This window comes from Schistocerca gregaria, chromosome X (genome assembly GCF_023897955.1).
Source record: "Schistocerca gregaria isolate iqSchGreg1 chromosome X, iqSchGreg1.2, whole genome shotgun sequence".
In the NCBI taxonomy this organism is placed as follows: domain Eukaryota; kingdom Metazoa; phylum Arthropoda; class Insecta; order Orthoptera; family Acrididae; genus Schistocerca; species Schistocerca gregaria.
Window position 1 is genome coordinate 645,432,141 of NC_064931.1, and position 20,471 is coordinate 645,452,611.

The following is a 20,471-nucleotide window of genomic DNA, read 5'->3' on the forward strand; positions in this document are numbered from 1 at the left end:
GAGACTGGTTTGATGCAGCTCTCCATGCTACTCTATTCTGTGAAAGCCTCTTCATCTCCCAGTACCTACTGCAGCCTACATCCTTCTGAATATGCTTAGTGTATTCATCTCTCGGTCTCCCTCTACGATTTTTACCCTCCACACTGCCCTCCAGTACTAAATTGGTGATCCCTTGATGCCTCAGAACGTGTCCTACCAACCGATCCCTTCTTCTAGTCAAGTTGTGCCACAAACTCCTCTTCTCCCCAATTCTATTCAATACCTCCTCATTAGTTTTGTGATCTACCCATCTAATCTTCAGCATTCTTCTGTAGCACCACATTTCGAAAGCTTCTATTCTCTTCTTGTCTAAACTATTTACCGTCCATGTTTCACTTCCATACATGGCTACACTCCATACAAATACTTTCAGGAAAGACTTCCTGACACTTAAATCAGTACTGGATGTTAACAAATTTCTCTTCTTCAGAAACGCTTTCCTTGCCATTGCCAGTCTACATTTTATATCCTCACTACTTCGACCATCATCAGTTATTTTGCTCCCCAAATAGCAAAATTCATTTACTCCGTTAAGTGTCTCATTTCCTAATCTAATTCGCGCAGCATCACCCGACTTAATTCGACTACATTCCATTATCCTCGTTTTGCTTTTGTTGATGTTCATCTTATACCCTCCTTTCAAGACACTGTCCATTCCGTTCAACTGCTCTTCCAAGTCCTTTGCTGTCTCTGATAGAATTACAATGTCACCGGCGGCGAACCTCAAAGTTTTTATTTCTTCTCCATGGATTTTAATACCTACTCCGAACTTTTCTTTCGTTTCCTTTACTGCTTGCTCAATATACAGATTGAATAGCAACGGGGAGAGACTACAACCCTGTCTCACTCCCTTCCCAACCACTGCTTCCCTTTCATGTCCCTCGACTCTTATAACTGCCATCTGCTTTCTGTACAAATTGTAAATAGCCTTTCGCTCCCTGTATTTTACCCGTGCCACCTTTAGAATTTGAAAGAGAGTATTCCAGTCAACATTGTCAAAAGCTTTCTCTAAGTCTACAAATGCTAGAAACGTAGGTTTGCCTTTCCTTAATCTTTCTTCTAAGATAAGTCGTAGGGTCAGTATTGCTTCACGTGTTACAACATTTCTACGGAATCCAAACTGATATTCCCCGAGGTCGGCTTCTACAATTTTTTCCATTTGTCTGTAAAGAATTCGCGTTAGTATTTTGCAGCTGTGACTTATTAAACTGATAGATCGGCAATTTTCACACCTCTCATCAGCTGCTTTCTTTGGGATTGTAATTATTATATTCTTCTTGAAGTCTGAGGGAATTTCGCCTGTCTCATACATTTTGCTCACCAGATGGTAGAGTTTTGTCAGGACTGGCTCCCCCAAGACTGTCAGTAGTTCTAATGGAATGTTGTGTACTCCCGCGGCCTTGTTTCGATTTAGGTCTTTCAGTGCTCTGTCAAACTCTTCACGCAGTATCATATCCCCCATTTCATTTTCATCTACCTTCTCTTCCATTTCCATAATATTGACCTCAAGAACATTGCCCCTGTATAGACCCTCTATATACTTCTTCCACCCTTCTGCTTTCCCTTCTTTGCTTAGAACTGGGCTTCCATCTGAGCTCTTGATATTCATGCAAGTGGTTCTCTTTTCTCCAAAGGTCTCTTTAATTTTCCTGTAGGCAGTATCTATCTTACCCCTCATGAGATAAGCCTCTACATCCTTACATTTGTCCTCTAGCCATCCCTGCTTAGCCATTTTGCACTTCCTGTCGAACTCATTTTTGAGACGTTTGTATTCCTTTTTGCCTGCTTCACTTGGTGGATTTTTGTATTTTCTCCTTTCATCAATTTAATTCAGTATCTCTTCTGTTACCCAAGGATTTCTACTAGCCCTCGTCTTTTTACCTACTTGATCCCCTGCTGCCTTCACTATTTCATTCCTCAAAGCTACCCATTCTTCTTCTACTCTATTTCTTTCCCCCATTCCTGTCAATTGTTCCCTTATTCTCTCCCTGAAACTCTGTACAACCTCTGGTTCTTTCAGTTTATCCAGGTCCCATCTCCTTAAATTCCCACCTTTTTGCAGTTTGTTCAGTTTTAATCTACAGTTCATAGCCAATAGATTGTGGTCAGAGTCCACATCTGCCCCTGGAAAAGTATTACAATTTAAAAGTTGGTTCCTGAATCTCTGTCTTACCATTATATAATCTATCTGAAACCTTTTGTGAGAGGTAATGCCTGAAATTTGGTATTCTCGGCACAGTCTTGACACTGAACGACTCGGGATATTGAATTCCCAAAAGAATACGAAATGGAGTGTCCCATGTGTCTATCTCCAACTACAATTTAGCATTCAAAGTATGTCTCTTACCCGTCGTGCGATCATAATCATGTTGGAAGCCTTTTCACAAGAATCACCTGAGTACAAATGACAGCGTTGCCAATAGACTTGTGTACGCGATAGTACCGCCATCTGTATACGTGCATACCGCTATCTCATGGCTTCTGTCATTTCAGTGAGCACCCCAAAATTTCATAAACGGTTCAGTATACGTAAACAAGGGTTTTGCAACTGTCACTAGTTTATTGAGACACCAGCATATCAAAGCAAAGATGATTGTCTTTAATGGGACGAATTACCTATTTGTCGGTATTCAATACCATGAGAAAAGTGAAGTATAGTGATATAAACCACGTCACAATACACAGTGAACATTTTCGAGAAATGTCGGTAACTGCGCACAGTTTCAGGCTGAAGTCTACTGCAACAGTGCAGGTTCATCTCCAATGCTGCTGAAACATAGCATCACGAGCTGAAACGGTGATCTATTAGCTGATTTCAGCAACGCTTTTAGACCATTTTCTGGCTCTTTTTTTCTCAGGAAGATACGTAGTGAACAAAAAAATGAAATGAGCGAATGGTATCGTTGGCCTGGAGGCCCCTATTCGGGCCGCCAAGTGTAGGTCTTATTTCATTCGACGCCACATTGGGCGACTTGCGCGCCGTTGATGAGGATGACGAAGATAACACAACACTCAGTTCACAACACCTAGACCGAGACTCGAACTCGGGGCCTTTGCCTTTCACGGGCAAGTGCTTCACCATCTGAGCTACCCAAGCACGACTCACGACCCGTGCTCACAGCTTCAATCCTGCCATTACCTCGTCCACTACCTTCCAAACTTCACGGAAGTTCTTCTGCGAACCTTGCAGAACTAGCACTCCTGGAAGAAAGGATATTGCAGAGAAATGGCTTAGCCACAGCCTGGGGGATGTTTCCAGGATGAGATTTTCACTCTGCAGCAGAGTGTACGCTGATGCGAGGTTGTTTATTACACTTGTATTTTATCTGTTATTGCGTACAACATATCATACATACTGGGATGTATTTCATTAACTTCTCTTAATTCATAATTTTCATTAATTATTTTGTTATATATACCAGCCTATGACTTTTTCCCATCAAATCCGTTGCATTTTACGTTAATTTTACGCTACCGTTGACAAACTGCCCTCTATGGCGTCAGGTATGTGGGGTTCCTAATATTTTGTCGCTAGTTGCACAGCTTCTGACGGCACTATTGTAATTTCACTCTTCGCTAAGTCTTCATTGCCAACGGCCTTGGCGCAGTGGTAACATCGGTACCTGTCAGAATATCGAAGTTAAACGCTGTTGCGCTGGGCTAGCACTTGGATGGGTTGCCATCCGGTCTGCTGAGCGCTGTTGGCAAGCGGGGTGCACTCAGCCCGAGTGGGGCGAACTGAGGAGTTACTTAATTGAGAAGTAGCGGCTCCGGTCTCGGAAACTGACATACGGCCGGGAGAGGGGCGTGCTGACCACACGCCCCTCCATATCCGCATCCAGTGATGCTTATGGGCTAAGGATGACACGGCGGACCTTCATGACCTGTTCGGGAGGAGGTTTTTTTAGTTTTTCATAAGTATTTATTGTTATTCCCTTATTTCTGCTCCAGTTAAGGCCTGAAGATGAGCTGCAGCGCAGATTGAAACCGATGGGCAGTAATAAATAGTTGTGATCCAGACGGCGTTTGTTTATTCATTTTTTATTAGATACACTCCTGGAAATGGAAAAAAGAACACATTGAGACCGGTGTGTCAGACCCACCATACTTGCTCCGGACACTGCGAGAGGGCTGTACAAGCAATGATCACACGCACGGCTCAGCGGACACACCAGGAACCGCGGTGTTGGCCGTCCAATGGCGCTAGCTGCGCAGCATTTGTGCACCGCCGCCGTCAGTGTCAGCCAGTTTGCCGTGGCATACGGAGCTCCATCGCAGTCTTTAACACTGGTAGTATGCCGCGACAGCGTGGACGTGAATCGTTTGTGCAGTTGACGGACTTCGAGCGAGGGCGTATAGTGGGCATGCGGGAGGCCGGGTGGACGTACCGCCGAATTGCTCAACACGTGGGGCGTGAGGTCTCCACAGTACATCGATGTTGTCGCCAGTGGTCGGCGGAAGGTGCATGTGCCCGTCGACTTGGGACCGGACCGCAGCGACGCACGGATGCACGCCAAGACCGTAGGATCCTACGCAGTGCCGCAGGGGACCGCACCGCCACTTCCCAGCAAATTAGGGACACTGTTGCTCCTGGGGTATCGGCGAGGACCATTCGCAACCGTCTCCATGAAGCTGGGCTACGGTCCCGCACACCGTTAGGCCGTCTTCCGCACACGCCTCAACATCGTGCAGCCCGCCTCCAGTGGTGTCGCGACAGGCGTGAATGGAGGGACGAATGGAGACGTGTCGTCTTCAGCGATGAGAGTCGCTTTTGCCTTGGTGCCAATGATGGTCGTATGCGTGTTTGGCGGCGTGCGGGTGAGCGCCACAATCAGGACTGCATACGACCGAGGCACACAGGGCCAACACCCGGCATCATGGTGTGGGGAGCGATCTCCTACACTGGCCGTACACCTCTGGTGATCGTCGAGGGGACACTGAATAGTGCACGGTACATCCAAACCGTCATCGAACCCATCGTTCTACCATTCCTAGACCGGCAAGGGAACTTGCTGTTCCAACAGGACAATGCACGTCCGCATGTATCCCGTGCCACCCAACGTGCTCTAGAAGGTGTAAGTCAACTACCCTGGCCAGCAAGATCTCCGGATCTGTCCCCCATTGAGTATGTTTGGGACTGGATGAAGCGTCGTCTCACGCGGTCTGCACGTCCAGCACGAACGCTGGTCCAACTGAGGCGCCAGGTGGAAATGGCATGGCAAGCCGTTCCACAGGACTACATCCAGCATCTCTACGATCGTCTCCATGGGAGAATAGCAGCCTGCATTGCTGCGAAAGGTGGATATACACTGTACTAGTGCCGACATTGTGCATGCTCTGTTGCCTGTGTGTATGTGCCTGTGGTTCTGTCAGTGTGATCATGTGATGTATCTGACCCCAGGAATGTGTCAATAAAGTTTCCCCTTCCTGGGACAATGAATTCACGGTGTTCTTATTTCAATTTCCAGGAGTGTATAAAACGCCCGTAAGAAGTATTAGGTTGGTGCATAGGTTCATGGCGTTTTTGTTTTGTATATTGGTATTCCGGATGCTATGGGTTTATTTATTGATTGTCATTTTTTTATTTATAGTTCAAACTGTTACTATTTGTGTTTGCATATTATCGTTTTGAGATAGTGTGTGGAGCTATTGACGCTAGGAAACGGAGCGCCAAGTGAAGAAATCGGAACTCCTCCGACATACGGTATTATTCAGTTTGACTTCAATAGAGGGGTTACAGCAGGGGAGGCAGCCACAACCATTTGCACCGTTTGTGGGGTTAATGCCATTGGACAGAGCACGGCAAGAAGATGGTTGTCCCCTTTTAAAGAAGATAGTTTTGACATTAGTGAGGGTTTGGTGAATATCGCTTAAACGCATTAATCCGCAATGATCAATATCAGTGCACACGAGAACTGGCAATTATGATGAACTGTGATTCGCCATCGTGCGACATTTGCATGCAAAGGTTCAAAACTCGGGTGTATGAGTACCACATCCTCAGAGCCAGAATCACAAAAATCAGCGGGTAGTCATATGTGCATATCTGCTTACTCGTCATCGACTGGCTCGTGAACAACTACGACCATTCCTGTCCTGTATCGATACTGACGACAAGAAATGGTGTCTTTATGCTAGCGTAAAGTAAAGAGAGAAATCGTTGAGCCCAAACATATGAGCAACTCCGGACGTGGCTCTTACGAGTTCTTCGTCTAAAAGCCAAGTTATTTCTACAGTCGCGGAATTGAAAAGTTACCCCAGCCGTGGCAGGATGTATTGTAAATAGTAAAGGATGACTTAAGTCTCTGTAATGTGTATCTGTAATGTTTATTAATCTCAAGGAAAAACACTTCGAACTTACGTACCGACCCAGTACATTCCTCCAGTTTAAGAAACCGTAATTTATTTCAATATTTCATTATGTAAAAATTTGATGAGTATTTAACCATACTGTTGTCCTTTTACATGATTGTCAAGGTAAAACAAATACACAAGAAACAAAATAAACGTACACTGATGATGACTATATTCATTGAAAAAAAAGTAAAAAAATAGTTTTATCATTTAGTACAGAACTTTCAAATAACGCACGCAGTGTACCTGAATTAGAGGCCTCGCCATTTATTTTTCGACTGGTGACGTATATATACAACAGTCCTTCAGGACCTAGTGATGAGATTTAGTCAACATCAAAAGTGTGACGAGGTGGTTCCTCGTGAAGTATTCGATTGACAAAAATATTTGTGTGCTGACAGTATAACTTCTAGATGTACGTAAAAGTAAACCTGCCTGTATGACAACAGACAAGCATGTTTCATGACTTGTTTTGAAAGCGTATTAACATTAAATACTAAAGAACAGTGAAATTCCAGTAAGAATATGAGCAAGAAGGTAGACAACAGATAAGGGCCATTGTTTGTCACTATTAATAGATGAAAACGGCGAGTTTAGAAAGAATAATACGGTAAAATTTTGATGAAGGAAAGGAAGGAAGTTTAGGATTTAAAGTCGCATCGATGACGGGGTCATAATAGACGGAGCTAGTTCGGAGAGGAGACGGATAACAAAGAAAATCCGTTCAGAGGAATCATCTCAGCATTCGACTTAAGCGATTTAGGGGAACCTCAGAAAACAGAGATCTGGATCGCCGGACGGACATTTGAACCGCTGACCTCCCGAATGCGAGTTCAGTGACTTATAATTCAGGCTTTATTAGAAATTAATTGGAATACGTCCAGTAATATTTAAAAATTCGCTAATTTACGGAACACCCGAGTCTGTAATCAAGATCGCCGAAAGCTTTTGCAGAAATATCGGTATTTTCATTACCGGTACTATGTGGATGTTTATGGCGACTTAGGAGATGAGGCTCGTTTGCTATTCAGTAACGATTGGCGTTTCCTGCAAAGTAATCGTAAAAGCTCAAGCCCATGTTGGGCAAACTCATTGAACACATGTGCGCAATAAACGGCTGTTGACGTTTCTTTCAAGGTCAGCGATTGTGGCACTCTCATTGAGATATTGATGCCCAGCGAATAAAGTCATGGGGCAGGATTGGGAAGCTTTACCATTCTTTGTTTCCCACTATCAGAGGCACGTTTCTCTTACACATGACGCAAATGAAAGGCGTTGCAATGCAACAGAAAACATTGCTCTGTTTCTGGGCGCTAGCAAGCCAGTGTGGAAATCCTTGCCAGGACCCTGACTGACTTCTGCTTCCTATCTTTGTCCTTTTTCACGTGAAACTATATAGGATGCCCCTCCTAAGAGCCATCAGGCGCGTTCTCTCTGGTGTTTTGGCAGATGTTTGCAGCTTCTTTTTGCAGTGTGTAGCTCGTGTGAGGCTAAACAAATAATGCTCCTCACGTCTTTCATGCGACGCCCATTGTTGATGGAAAGCATCGGTTTGTTTCGCTTTCCAAGCAAAATGATTTCCTGCCACTGTGGCCGAGAGGTTCTAGGCGCTTCAGTCCGGAACCGCGCGACCGCTGGGTCGAATCCTGCCTCGGGCATGGATGTGTGTGATGTTCTTAGGTTAGTTAGGTTTAAGTAGTTCTAAGTTCTAGGGGACTGATGACCTCAGATGTTTAGTCCCATAGTGTTCAAAGCCATTTGGACAATTTTTTGTTTTTGAGCAAAATGATTTTTAAAGAGGAATTTTATGTGCCCATTCGATAGAGTGGCCCCAAACTAGTCCTGTGCGATATTTGTTTTATTGATATGGCAGTAGAACACGAAGAATAACCAGAACCGTACTCCAGCAGTGACGGCTCCGCCCTGGCCTCTAATACTGTGCAACACTGGTGCTCAGTCAATATTGGAGTACAGGTTTTTTCATGTTTTACTGTATTTGTTAATATACGCCAGCCGCAGTGGCCAAGCGGTTCTAGACACTTCAGTCTGGAACCGCGTGACCGCTACAGTCGCAGGTTCGAATCCTGCCTCGGGCGGGGACGTGTGTGATGTACTTAGGTTAGTTAGGTTTAAGTAGTTCTAAGTTCTAGGGGACTGATGACCTCAGATGCTAAGTACCATAGTGCTCAGAGCCATTAGAACCATTTGTTAATATACTTTGCTAAATAGATCATCGCACTAGATTAATTTTGGACCGCTTGATTAACTGGGCACGTAAAATTCCGCTTTAAAAACAATTTTACTTGTAACAGGAAACAAATTGTGACTTTTCGTCAACATTGGATTTTACATTAAAGAAATGATGAGCAGTATTTGTTTCTGCTGACTCCAGCTTCGTATTGCAAAAACGAAATTAGAAATATCCGCCTGACGACTCTTAGGTGTGACACCCAGTACATGTTTATTGTTGAATAATGGTGGAGCATTGCTGCATCTTTGGCTGGCACAGACCCAGGTTGAACAGAGTAAATGAACTGAATTCGGACCTTTCATTAAATATACTTTATAGTCAACTGTACTGTGGTGTTATTGGCCCTTTGTGGGTAACTTTGGCCTGTAGGAGGAGAAAAAAACAAATTTTATCTCTTACACTTCCCTCCATTACTCCTTTCCTCCTCCCTTCAATAATATCATCTTCAAATTTGGTTCCTTTGTATAACCATTCTGTAAATTCCGTTCATCTTTCAGCCTTCCCTTCATTGCTTAGTGCTGGCTTTCCATTTGAGCTCTTTACATTACATTACATTACATTACATTACATAGATATTCATACAGCTGCTTTACTTTTCTCAAAAGTTTTTTTAAATGTACTATCTGTGGAATCAATCTTTCCCATAGTAATGTATTCCACAGCCTTGCATTTATTCTCAAGCTGTTCCTGTTTTACCTTTTTGCACTTTCTGTCAGTATTACTCTTAAAATATATGTATTTCTTTGGCTCTTTTACTTTTATATTTTCTGTTTTCATGAATTAAATTCAATATCTTGTGTGCTCTCCAGTGTTTTGTACTGAGCCTTGTTCTTTTAGTTGTTATTCTGCTATCTTTACTATACCATCTCTCATACATACCCATTTGTCTTCTGCTATCATCCTTTCCCCTGTTTCAGTCAATAGTTACCTACTTCTCCCTTTGAAACTCTCACCAGCCTCTAGTTCTTTCAACTTAAATAGATCCCATCGCCTTAATTTCCTAACTTTCTGCAATTTCTTCAGTTTTAATATGCAGTTTATTACCAATTAACTGTGGACGGTATTCAAATCTGTCCTCGAAAATGTTTTTCAATTTGAAAATCTAGTTTTGAAATCTCTGTCTTGCCATTATAAAACTCCATGCAGGTGGCTTGTTTTTTCATTCCTTTCTATCAGTTCATGTTCTCCTGCTATTTTTCATTCTCTTCCATTTTCCTTTTGTCGAATTCCAGCCTCTCATCACAGTTAAGAGTTCATCTCCTGTAACATTATGAATAACTTATTTCATCTCATCATACATTCTTACAATCTCTTCATCACCTGCGGAGTTAATCGGCATATGTACTCTTAACTACTGTGGTGAGACTTCTATCAATTTTGACTATGACAATTCATTTGCTATACTGTTCATTGTAGCTTGCCCTCATTCCTGTTCTCTTATTCATTATTAGAGCTACTCCTGCATTACCTGTATTTTATTTTGAATTTACAATGCTGTACTCACTTTACCAGTGTTCCTGTTCATCCCACCACTACAAATCACAAATTCCCACTGTAGCTGCTTTCAACCTAGCCAATTTTGTCTTTAAAATTCTGCAGCCCACCTAACCAATTAAGGTATATAACACTGCATGCTCCAACCCATAGAACACTAGTTTTGTTTTTCCCGATGATGGCATCCACATGGTTAGTCCCCACCCAGAGATCTACCTCTGTAATATTTTACCCAAGATGATGCTATATTCATCAAACCATACAGTAAAGCTTCATGCCCCATGGGAAATACACTCCTGGAAATGGAAAAAAGAACACTTTGACACCGGTGTGTCAGACCCACCATACTTGCTCCGGACACTGCGAGAGGGCTGTACAAGCAATGATCACACGCACGGCACAGCGGACACACCAGGAACCGCGGTGTTGGCCGTCAAATGGCGCTAGCTGCGCAGCATTTGTGCACCGCCGCCGTCAGTGTCAGCGTTTGCCGTGGCATACGGAGCTCCATCGCAGTCTTTAACACTGGTAGCATGCCGCGACAGCGTGGACGTGAACCGTATGTGCAGTTGACGGACTTTGAGCGAGGGCGTATAGTGGGCATGCGGGAGGCCGGGTGGACGTACTGCCGAATTGCTCAACACGTGGGGCGTGAGGTCTCCACAGTACATCGATGTTGTCACCAGTGGTCGGCAGAAGGTGCACGTGCCCGTCGACCTGGGACCGGACTGCAGCAACGCACAGATGCACGCCAAGACCGTAGGATCCTACGCAGTGCCGTAGGGGACGCACCGCCACTTCCCAGCAAATTAGGGACACTGTTGCTCCTGGGGTATCGGCGAGGACCATTCGCAACCGTCTCCATGAAGCTGAGCTACGGTCCCGCACACCGTTGGGCCATCTTCCACTCACGCCCCAACATCATCCAGCCCGCCTCCAGTGGCGATGCGACAGGCGTGAATGGAGGGACGAATGGAGACGTGTCGTCTTCAGTGATGAGAGTCGCTTCTGCCTTGGCGCGAATGATGGTCGTATGCGTGTTTGGCGCCGTGCAGGTGAGCGCCATAATCAGCACTGCATACGACCTAGGCACACAGGGCCAACACCCGGCATCATGGTGTGGGGAGCGATCTCCTACACTGGCCGTACACCTCTGGTGATCGTCGAGGGGACACTGAATAGTGCACGGTACATCCAAACCGTCATCGAACCCATCGTTCTACCATTCCTAGACCGGCAAGGGAACTTGCTGTTCCAACAGGACAATGTACGTCCGCATGTATCCCGTGCCACCCAACGTGCTCTAAAAGGTGTAAGTCAACTACCCTGGCCAGCAAGATCTCCGGATCTGTCCCCCATTGAGCATGTTTGGGACTGGATGAAGCGTTGTCTCACACGGTCTGCACGTCCAGCACGAACGCTGGTCCAATTGAGGCGCCAGGTGGAAATGGCATGGCAAGCCGTTCCACAGGACTACATCCAGCATCTCTACGATCGTCTCCATGGGAGAATAGCAGCCTGCATTGCTGCGAAAGGTGCCGACATTGTGCATGCTCTGTTGCCTGTGTCTATGTGCCTGTGGTTCTGTCAGTGTGATCATGTGATGTATCTGACCCCAGGAATGTGTCAATAAAGTTTCCCCTTCCTGGGACAAAGAATTCACGGTGTTCTTATTTCAATTTCCAGGAGTGTATAATGCCTATAGTATCCTTTTGCTTAGAGCTGTTTCCAGTGCCAACAAAGCATAAAGTTACAGAAGTTCAGACCAGTCTATCATCCAAACTGTTGCCCACATGACTGCTTAAATTTCTGCTGCCTCTCTTCAGGACCATTATGTTAGTCAGGAGTCTCCACAGATACAACTCCAATGCGGCTGCACCTACAGTATGGCTACCTGCATTGTACAGGCACCATAGCGAGCTCCATGTGTCACGAGGTGACATTTATAATTATAATAATTAGATGATTTTGAAATCAGGTCTTGTATTATACAAGGAGTTGACCACCTTATTTTCCAGATGATATTGCGGTCTCATAGACACAGCCACAAAAGAAATCAATTACCTGCTAGCCCATTTGATTAAGGTGAGCATTCTGATCTCCTTTGCAAAAATAGGATTTATTACTAACATAAATACAGTGCCTAGACAGCTAGATGCAGAGCAGGCAAAAATTAGATGAGGAGAAAATTTTAAGTAGCTAGGGGATTGGATAGTACTGGACTTGACTGAGCATCCATAGCTATGGTCAATAAAATGGAAGTGGCTTAACAGCTGGCTACATGTATTTCAGGTGTTTACAGTAAATAATCTCTGTCATTTAACATCAAGCTGAGGCACTATTATGTAGTAATTTGATCAGATCATAGACCCGATAGAGCAGATGGTGAGTACAGAAGGCAGCTTAATAACAAACTCTACTTGCTTGTGAAAAAGCTGACAGACACTTTGTGGAAAAAGAGGACTGCTTCTGTGGAAACATAACACACATGTGCTGGAATATAATAACAAAGCTGAGTTTGACCTATTTTCTGGACAAGAGAACTAAGGGTCACTGGTTCGCTGCAGATGAATGAGATCTTCAGGAAGTGGGGATCACAAATGAAGACATCAAAAATAAGATGTGAAACACACCACGGTTTTCAGTAACAGCCAATGTTGAAAATTGGGAAGATATGAATTGCAGAAAGGAATGAGACACTAAAACAATGAATACAAGAATACTGGGTGCAAGCTAAAGCTCAAAAAACAATTAGGTTGAAGCAACTATGTCTACAGGTACCCAAAATGAAATAATAATAATATGCCACCACAAGGAGCTTTACAAAACAATTTGCTTTTCTCTGTCTTTAAAGACACAAGGAAATATGTTACAGACCCAACTGAGATATGCTCGTCCATGGTGAACAAACATTTTTGTGTAGTCTTTCCTCCCATGCTATCACCTTTTTTCACGCAGAGCAGACATGATGTACATAAAAGAAGTGACTCTTAAAAAGCATATTGAGAATAATCTACATCTTTATCTATACATGTTTCCCGTTACACATGCATTAAATGTTTCCTGTTGCTACTAACCTACCCAAGATGTTCTGTTATACACTTGCTGAAATTTAAATGTTTTGGATGCCTGTAACTAATATTTTTTCTAATACAATTGTTTTTCCTTTTTTTTTTTAGCATGTCTTGAGCTCTGAGAACTCCCAAGGAGCATCAGTGAGTAACAAGTAATCCATAGAAATATGCTTCTTCAATAATGTTGAAACTGTTAAAATTTGTGACAGTAGTAAAATGAGAAAGCTTTATATTTAGGCTGCAAGGTGCATTAAGTGTGTGTGTGTGTGTGTGTGTGTGGTGTGTGTGTGTGTGCATCATACAGCATTCACATTTCTATTTTTTTTATATAGGCAAGGGGTACAATGAAGAGAAGAGAGACACAGAAGGTCCTTACACACCATCTGTATTTCTGCATGAGAGATTTTGGCCACCATATAGGAGAAGATACAGAAGTTTACTTTTCATTGTATGATACAAAGAAAGCTAAATATATCAGGTAATGTAAGACCTTCCATATAACATTTTTGTGTTGTAAATTAAGTAAAACTGGAATATTGTAATTATGCAAGACAGCAATCAAAAGAAGACACATTTATTTTTTCAGTGAAAGATTCCTGGTGAAAATTTCGAAGGAGGGCTTTTCAAATTATGTGGAGAAGCTTCACAGTAACTGCACCATATTTACGGTAAGCAACCAAAAAATAATCTATATGCTGTCAATTTTATATCATCGTAAAATGTCAACTGTCACATCTTAGCAAAGTTGTTTTTTTAATTCTACCTGTTATATTAATTTAAATTAAAATACTTTCAGGATCTTGGAAATGCTGATCTCAATCGAGATTTGTACCTTGTGGCACATGTTATGAGAGTGGGTCGTATGATTTATTCAGAATCATCAAAGAAAGTTTCCACTCATGCGATACCACCTCACCAGCTTTTTCGACGACCTCATGGCTGTGCTGTATTACCTATTACTGAAATTCTACAGAGCAAGGAACCTGCCAATGATGAACGAGAATTTACATTTAAAGTATTTCAGGGTGATGAGAAGGACTTCCATCAACTGCATGAATTAATTATTAAAAAACAATCAGGCAAATATAATATACTTCCTGGGCAGCCAAACTATGGTTAGTGATCATTTTACATTTAATTACTGAGCTAGTTAAAGGTGCCTGCATCACTTCCATAATAGCTATTGTTATGTCTCTGTCTGTTATTCTGTAGGCCTATAAAAATCTGTGAGTGTATATGTTTGGTTTTGTAGTATTTATGGAATTCAACACATTTCAGATAGCTGTGATTACTTTGGTTACAAATCACCAAGAATTTAGTGACATTTTCATATATTTACACTTCTGAATAAAAAGCACATGTTCAGTGAAACCCTTGTTGAAAGTATGTTTCAATACAGGAAAAATGGGCTATAAATTTCAGATATATGGTACTTCAGTTAGTTTAATAGATTTAAATTTAATGAAAGAAATGTGAAAGGTGCTTAATGTTTTGGATTGGCTCTTTTGCATGTATAAGTTAGTACCCCAGTGTTTTCATATTCTTCTGTTATTTTCATTTAGGAATAAAATTTTTGGCTTAGACATCTGCATTGATACACTTGAAATAGTTGCATGGACTCATTAATGATCTCATGTCACCTTGTAACATGAGCACAAATTTGTACTACTGATTTAGTAATTCTTGCAACCTCTGCAATATTTTCAATTTTTACTAACATTTCTTAGCACTCACTTTTGACATTCATTGAAAGATCAGTGCTACTTAATAAAGCTTGATTTACCTGCTACACTATTATTAGACTTGCCAGCCAGTTCTACTCAAATTTTCATAAAACTGAGTTGGAAACTGATAACAGACTATTTTGGCCTGAGATTATAAGACACATTATACACTAATTGTTAATATGGATGCACAAGAAACTCTAATGGGCCAGATTTCTTCATGTGACTATGTCATCCTTTTTTTTTTTAGCAGTGACACAGAGAAAAATAATTAATATACCAGATATCTTACTAGCATATTTGCTATCAATTCCATCCTTCTGATATTTGTAATAGTATCTAATGAAATATAAGGTCAGTTTGGAAAGGAAATTCTGGTGCTCTCTCTCCCTCTGCCTCCCCCATTCTCTCTCTCTCTCTCTCTCTCTCTCTCTCTCTCTCTCTCTCTCTCTCTCTCACTCTCTTCCTTCCATTCACCATGCATGGCAAAATGGTTCTATCCAAAACCAATGCCAAGGAAACTGTGGTGCACCACAGGCCATAGATGACAGGGGTGAACTACAGCTGAAGAGGTGTATATAGGTGAATAGATGTACAACTGACTTCCCAGATGAACCAATGGGATACTAACAGTGTCTCCTTGATGACTGTTCAGTTAACATTGCTGTGTGTGGGCTTCCACAGCAGGTGCCTGATTCAGACAACCGTGCTGACTGCTGTTCATTGGCAATGAAGTCTGTAATCTGCACACCTGTACCACAACTGGACATCCACCAAGTGGCAGCAGGTGCTGTTTTCAGATGAATCCTGTTTTATGCTCCATCAGACAGATGGCCATCGGCATGTATGATGTGAAATGTCTGAAAGCAAAGGGTCCAGGTTGGAGGAGGGAATGTTATGGTTTGGGGGATGTTTTTGTGGCCTTCCCTGGGTGATCTTGTCATTCTGTAAGGCACAATGGATCAACACAATTATGCATCTATCCTTGATGACCATGTCCAGCCCTACATGCAGTTTGTTTCTCCTCAACATTATGGCATACACCTGCTGGGCAATGCAACATTCCACACAACTCACAGTGTGCAAGTGTGTTTCAGAGAGCACCAGGATGAGTTTACCATATTTCCCTGGCCACCAAACTCTGTGGTTTTAAATCCAATTGAGAATCTGTGGCACTATCTCAATCAGGCAGTTTGTGCCATGAATCCTCAACCGAGAAACTTCTTGCAGCTGGCCATGGTACTGGAGTTGGCATGGCTCCACATCACAGTCAGTATCTTCCAGAACCTTATTGACTCTTTTCCATCTCGCAGTAATCCACACTGCTAAAGTTTGTTCTTCACGCTTTTGATAGGTGGTCACATTAATGTGACTGGACAGTGTTCATGCATTCTTAAAACTAATACATAACAAAATGAGCTTTTACTACAGTGTTTTTGGAAATAGAGAAATTCTTATTCAATCTTTTATATTATGATAGTTAATAACTGGCAGTATTAACATTATTACACTTGACTGGATCTGCGCCTTTGATTTCCTATCTTGCATCAGGGACTCCTCTCTTTGGTATCTATGGAAATGGTTCATGTAATGTAAATTCTAGCTCATACATTCCAGAAAGTTTCTATGTAATTGCCTTAATTGTTGAGGTACTTATCATGATGAAGGACAAACTTTTATAGTGCCCATATTAGTGACAATGTCATGTTACTCATACATCTCAAGTCTATATTAATGCTTACCCATATTGCTTTTTAATTCTTGGCATCCTGAAACAAATATTCACTCTTCTATTAGCCTCTAATTTGTCTCTTATGTTTTACTTCTAAAATTTACATATTTGTCAGTGAATGACTGCTGCTGTTATATTTGAGGCACACAAAAAACAAATTACTACCTGTATGTAATATTTGGTGACCATTCTTCAACTGTTCAGTTTTATAAAACCACTGCTTGTTCATTGATAAGGATGCTCCAAACTAAAACATAAGTTTTTACTGGTGACCATTTTTTACCTTTTTGTAAATACCTACCTCTACTTGTACATAACTAAGTATGTTACTAACCAAAATAACAATTATTTGGTTTGCATACCCAGAAAGCTGCACCACAATAATGTCAGGGTTCATTAGTTGACCATTTCTATAGGTTTCCATATAAGGATTTTTGGGTGACCTGTGGTGTAAAACAAATGCATTTCATCTTGTATTGTCCTTTGGTGATACTCTGATAGTCTCAAAAGAAGCCAATTTCTCTCTGTTATAGAGTATGTATTTTTGGTGGACTCCAACTTACAAGAAAAATTAGCAACACATTTGATTGAAAAAATTACACTTTTCTAATAAAAGTAAAGAGTTCTGCTATCTTGCTGTCTTTGTATCAAGAGTGTACTGAACTCTATGATCTCCTTGGTTTTCAGTATGGAGAACACAGTTTTATGTTATGTATTCACTGTGAAATAATTCTTGATATATTTCTGGACATTTCCTTTACCTGTAAATAACATTATGTCACAGTTTAACTATAAGCTCATCTGTGCCCTTTTTTTACCCTTAACTGTATTCACATGTCTACCTTTTATATGGTAATTTAATGGTTATATTTCCATAGATAATTTCATGTTGTTTTTGCAGGTATTGGAATTTCATTACGTATGTTGCATGGTGAATTAACACAGGTACGGGAAGAAAACCCTCTTCTGTTCAAAAATATATGTATAACCAAAAAATTAGGTTTCTCTGATGTCATAATGCCTGGTGATGTACGTAATGATCTCTATCTCACTCTCGACAGAGGTGAATTTGAACGCGGTGGGAAATCTACCGGAAAGAATATTGAAGTAACTATTCTTCTCCTTGACAGTGATGGCAAAATTCTTGAGGTAAGTTTGTGTTATAAATTCTGTATACAACAAAATTGTGTAGCTCATGGTTTCATAATGAATTTGTCATTTTATGAAAGGCAGTGTTATAACTATAGTTATATCAATGACAAGTTATTTCTGAAATGAAACAAAACTTCCTTATAGTATTTATTTGGTTGTTTTGTACTGTAACTGTTGTCCTTTACTGTAAGCACAAAGTTCTGATGTTTCTCAAACAGTCAAACATGTTCCGTATGCATTTGGTCAAACTACTTTTAGCAACTGTAGAGCATTTTCTTTGATTTCCTCTCCTGTTTAGAAATGATGCCTCAGTTTGTCATGGCATGAGTCTGCATATCATAGACACATACACATTTTGTTTTTTCATGCTTTCAGTCTTTCCTTTCTCTAGTTGTCTAATAAATATGGCGTATTTGATTAGTCAAATAAGAACAACAATCTTGTGGAGTAAAGTTCTAGAAAAATGTTAAATGTACATGTATAGTCATGATCTGGAATTGAAAAGAGTACTACTATATCATATGGCAAAGCTTTTGCAAAGATGGATAGTGAAAGCTTCTCCTCGTTTTGGTTGAAATTCTTTTGTTTAATTATATAGATTTTACTAGTAAAATTTTCAATTTACTCTGTCATCACACTGAATCTATATGTTTAATTATATAGATTCAGTGTGATGACAGAGTAAATTGAAAATTTGCTAGTAAAATTTTCAATTTACTCTGTCATCACACAATCTATATAATTAAACAAAAGATTTTCAACCAAAACGAGGAGAAGCTTTCACTATCCATCTTTGCAACAGCTTTGGCATATGATATAGTAGTACTCTTTTCAATTTCAGATCATGACTATACATGTACATTTAACATTTTTTCTAGAACTTTACTCCACAAGATTGTTGTTCTCATTTGACTAATCTACAGAACATTTACACATTTCAATAAAATGTTCTCTTTGTGGTTCCAGTGTAATTCATGGTGTAGCAGGTTCCCAGAAATATGAATGATATTACATGTCAAAATATCTTATGAATGTTCATGATTTCTCATAGCTTCTACAGTATTACAGGAGACAGCACATGATACTGCTGCTCTACAATACATCACTCTTAACATGAAAGATATATAGCTCATGATAATGCTCTGTATCAAATTTCATGCATTTTTTCCTGTGATTTTAAATCCAAATTTAAATAATGACACTAAGTTCTGTTTATACAATTATCCAAATAGCTATACAGTAACACCTTAACACCTTTCATGTCAATTGTTCACTTATTTTGGTCAGTACCGTTGGGGGACTTCATGGCCTGTTTGGGTGAGTTAAGCTTTTTTTTAGTTCACCCATTTTCCTACACAAATATTAACATCAGAATTTGGTAAAAGCATGGAACATGACAGTATTGACATTGCTGAAACTTGGAAACAGAAAATTGAACACAGAATGAAATATTATTACAAATGAACACCACGAAATAATGGCAACAATAGATTAATAAGCATTGGTAGACAGGCTCACAATTTTTGTGCTTTACTGTTTTGGCAAATGTGTTAGTTCACCATAAAATATGTAGGGCAAACAGTCTGAAGAATAGGGTTTTATTCTCTTCTGATTTTTGTTTGCAGAATTGTCTGTGGGGTGCTTCAGGAATGGATGGAAGTAGTGAATATCACTCAATGATTATTTATCATCACAACTCACCTGCCTGGTCAGAAACAGTCAGACTGGCTGTACCAATTGAAAAATTTTATGGTTCACATGTACGGTTGGAATATCGACATTGTTCAAGTGAGTGCAGCAAGACATTATGTTCCATCATCAGGAAACTTAAACTTTCAGTATTTAAACATAAATTTCACACAAATGCCTTATATAAACAGTTTACTTTACTTCATTTCATTTCCACAGCTAAAAATATAATACTTAACAAGCAAGGCTGTTTATTTTTGATGAAGTGACTGTAAAAGCTATAGTAAAATTTTGTAACAGAATTATTTATGTCAGTAAAAGTAATGAATTATGCTAAAGACTTAAAATATTTATATTATTTATGCAATGTGAAAAGGGTAGGCTGCTACCCACTGCTGCTTAGCTGAGTGGTTACGTGCTTGCCTCACATGCAGTGGGCCTGGGTTTGATTCGTGGCCGGGTTGGAGATTTTCTCCACTTGTGGACTAAGTGTTGTGTTGTCCTCATCATCATTTCGTCCTCATCACTGGCATGCAAGTCACCCAACGTGGCGCTGACTGAAATAAGACTTGCACTTGGTGGCCGTACTTCCCTGGATGGGGCCTCCTAGCCAACATTGCCACACCCTCATTTCCTTTTTTTGCTACTCACCACACAGAGGAGGTGCTAAATGACAAACTGACACACTGAAAAAGACTGCTAAATATTATAAGCCATCAGACTAGCCTAAGCCCTTCATTAGATTTAGGAAAAAAACACACACACACATATTAACATGCACATAACTCACGCATACATGGCCACTGTCCTCTAATGAATGTCCATGATTTCTCATAGCTTCTACAATGTTACAGGAGACAGTACATGATACTACTGCTCTACAACACATCACTCTTAACATGAAAGATATGTAGCTCATGATAATGCACTGTATCAAACTTCATGCATTTTTCTCTGATTTT

The 20,471-nt window shown here is 40.9% G+C and overlaps 1 protein-coding gene across 4 annotated transcripts in view; it reads left to right on the top strand.

The window, feature by feature from the left end:
- LOC126299499 (dedicator of cytokinesis protein 3) overlaps window positions 1–20,471 on the top strand; it is a 951,484-nt gene that overhangs the window by 794,156 nt on the left and 136,857 nt on the right. For all 4 annotated transcript variants that reach the window (XM_049991443.1, XM_049991445.1, XM_049991444.1 and 1 more), the window contains exons 8-13: window positions 13,318–13,353; window positions 13,545–13,690; window positions 13,799–13,880; window positions 14,009–14,327; window positions 17,570–17,817; window positions 19,446–19,608. In XM_049991443.1, coding sequence (XP_049847400.1) covers window positions 13,318–13,353; window positions 13,545–13,690; window positions 13,799–13,880; window positions 14,009–14,327; window positions 17,570–17,817; window positions 19,446–19,608 — 994 coding nt within the window. The remainder of the gene's footprint in view (window positions 1–13,317; window positions 13,354–13,544; window positions 13,691–13,798; window positions 13,881–14,008; window positions 14,328–17,569; window positions 17,818–19,445; window positions 19,609–20,471) is intronic.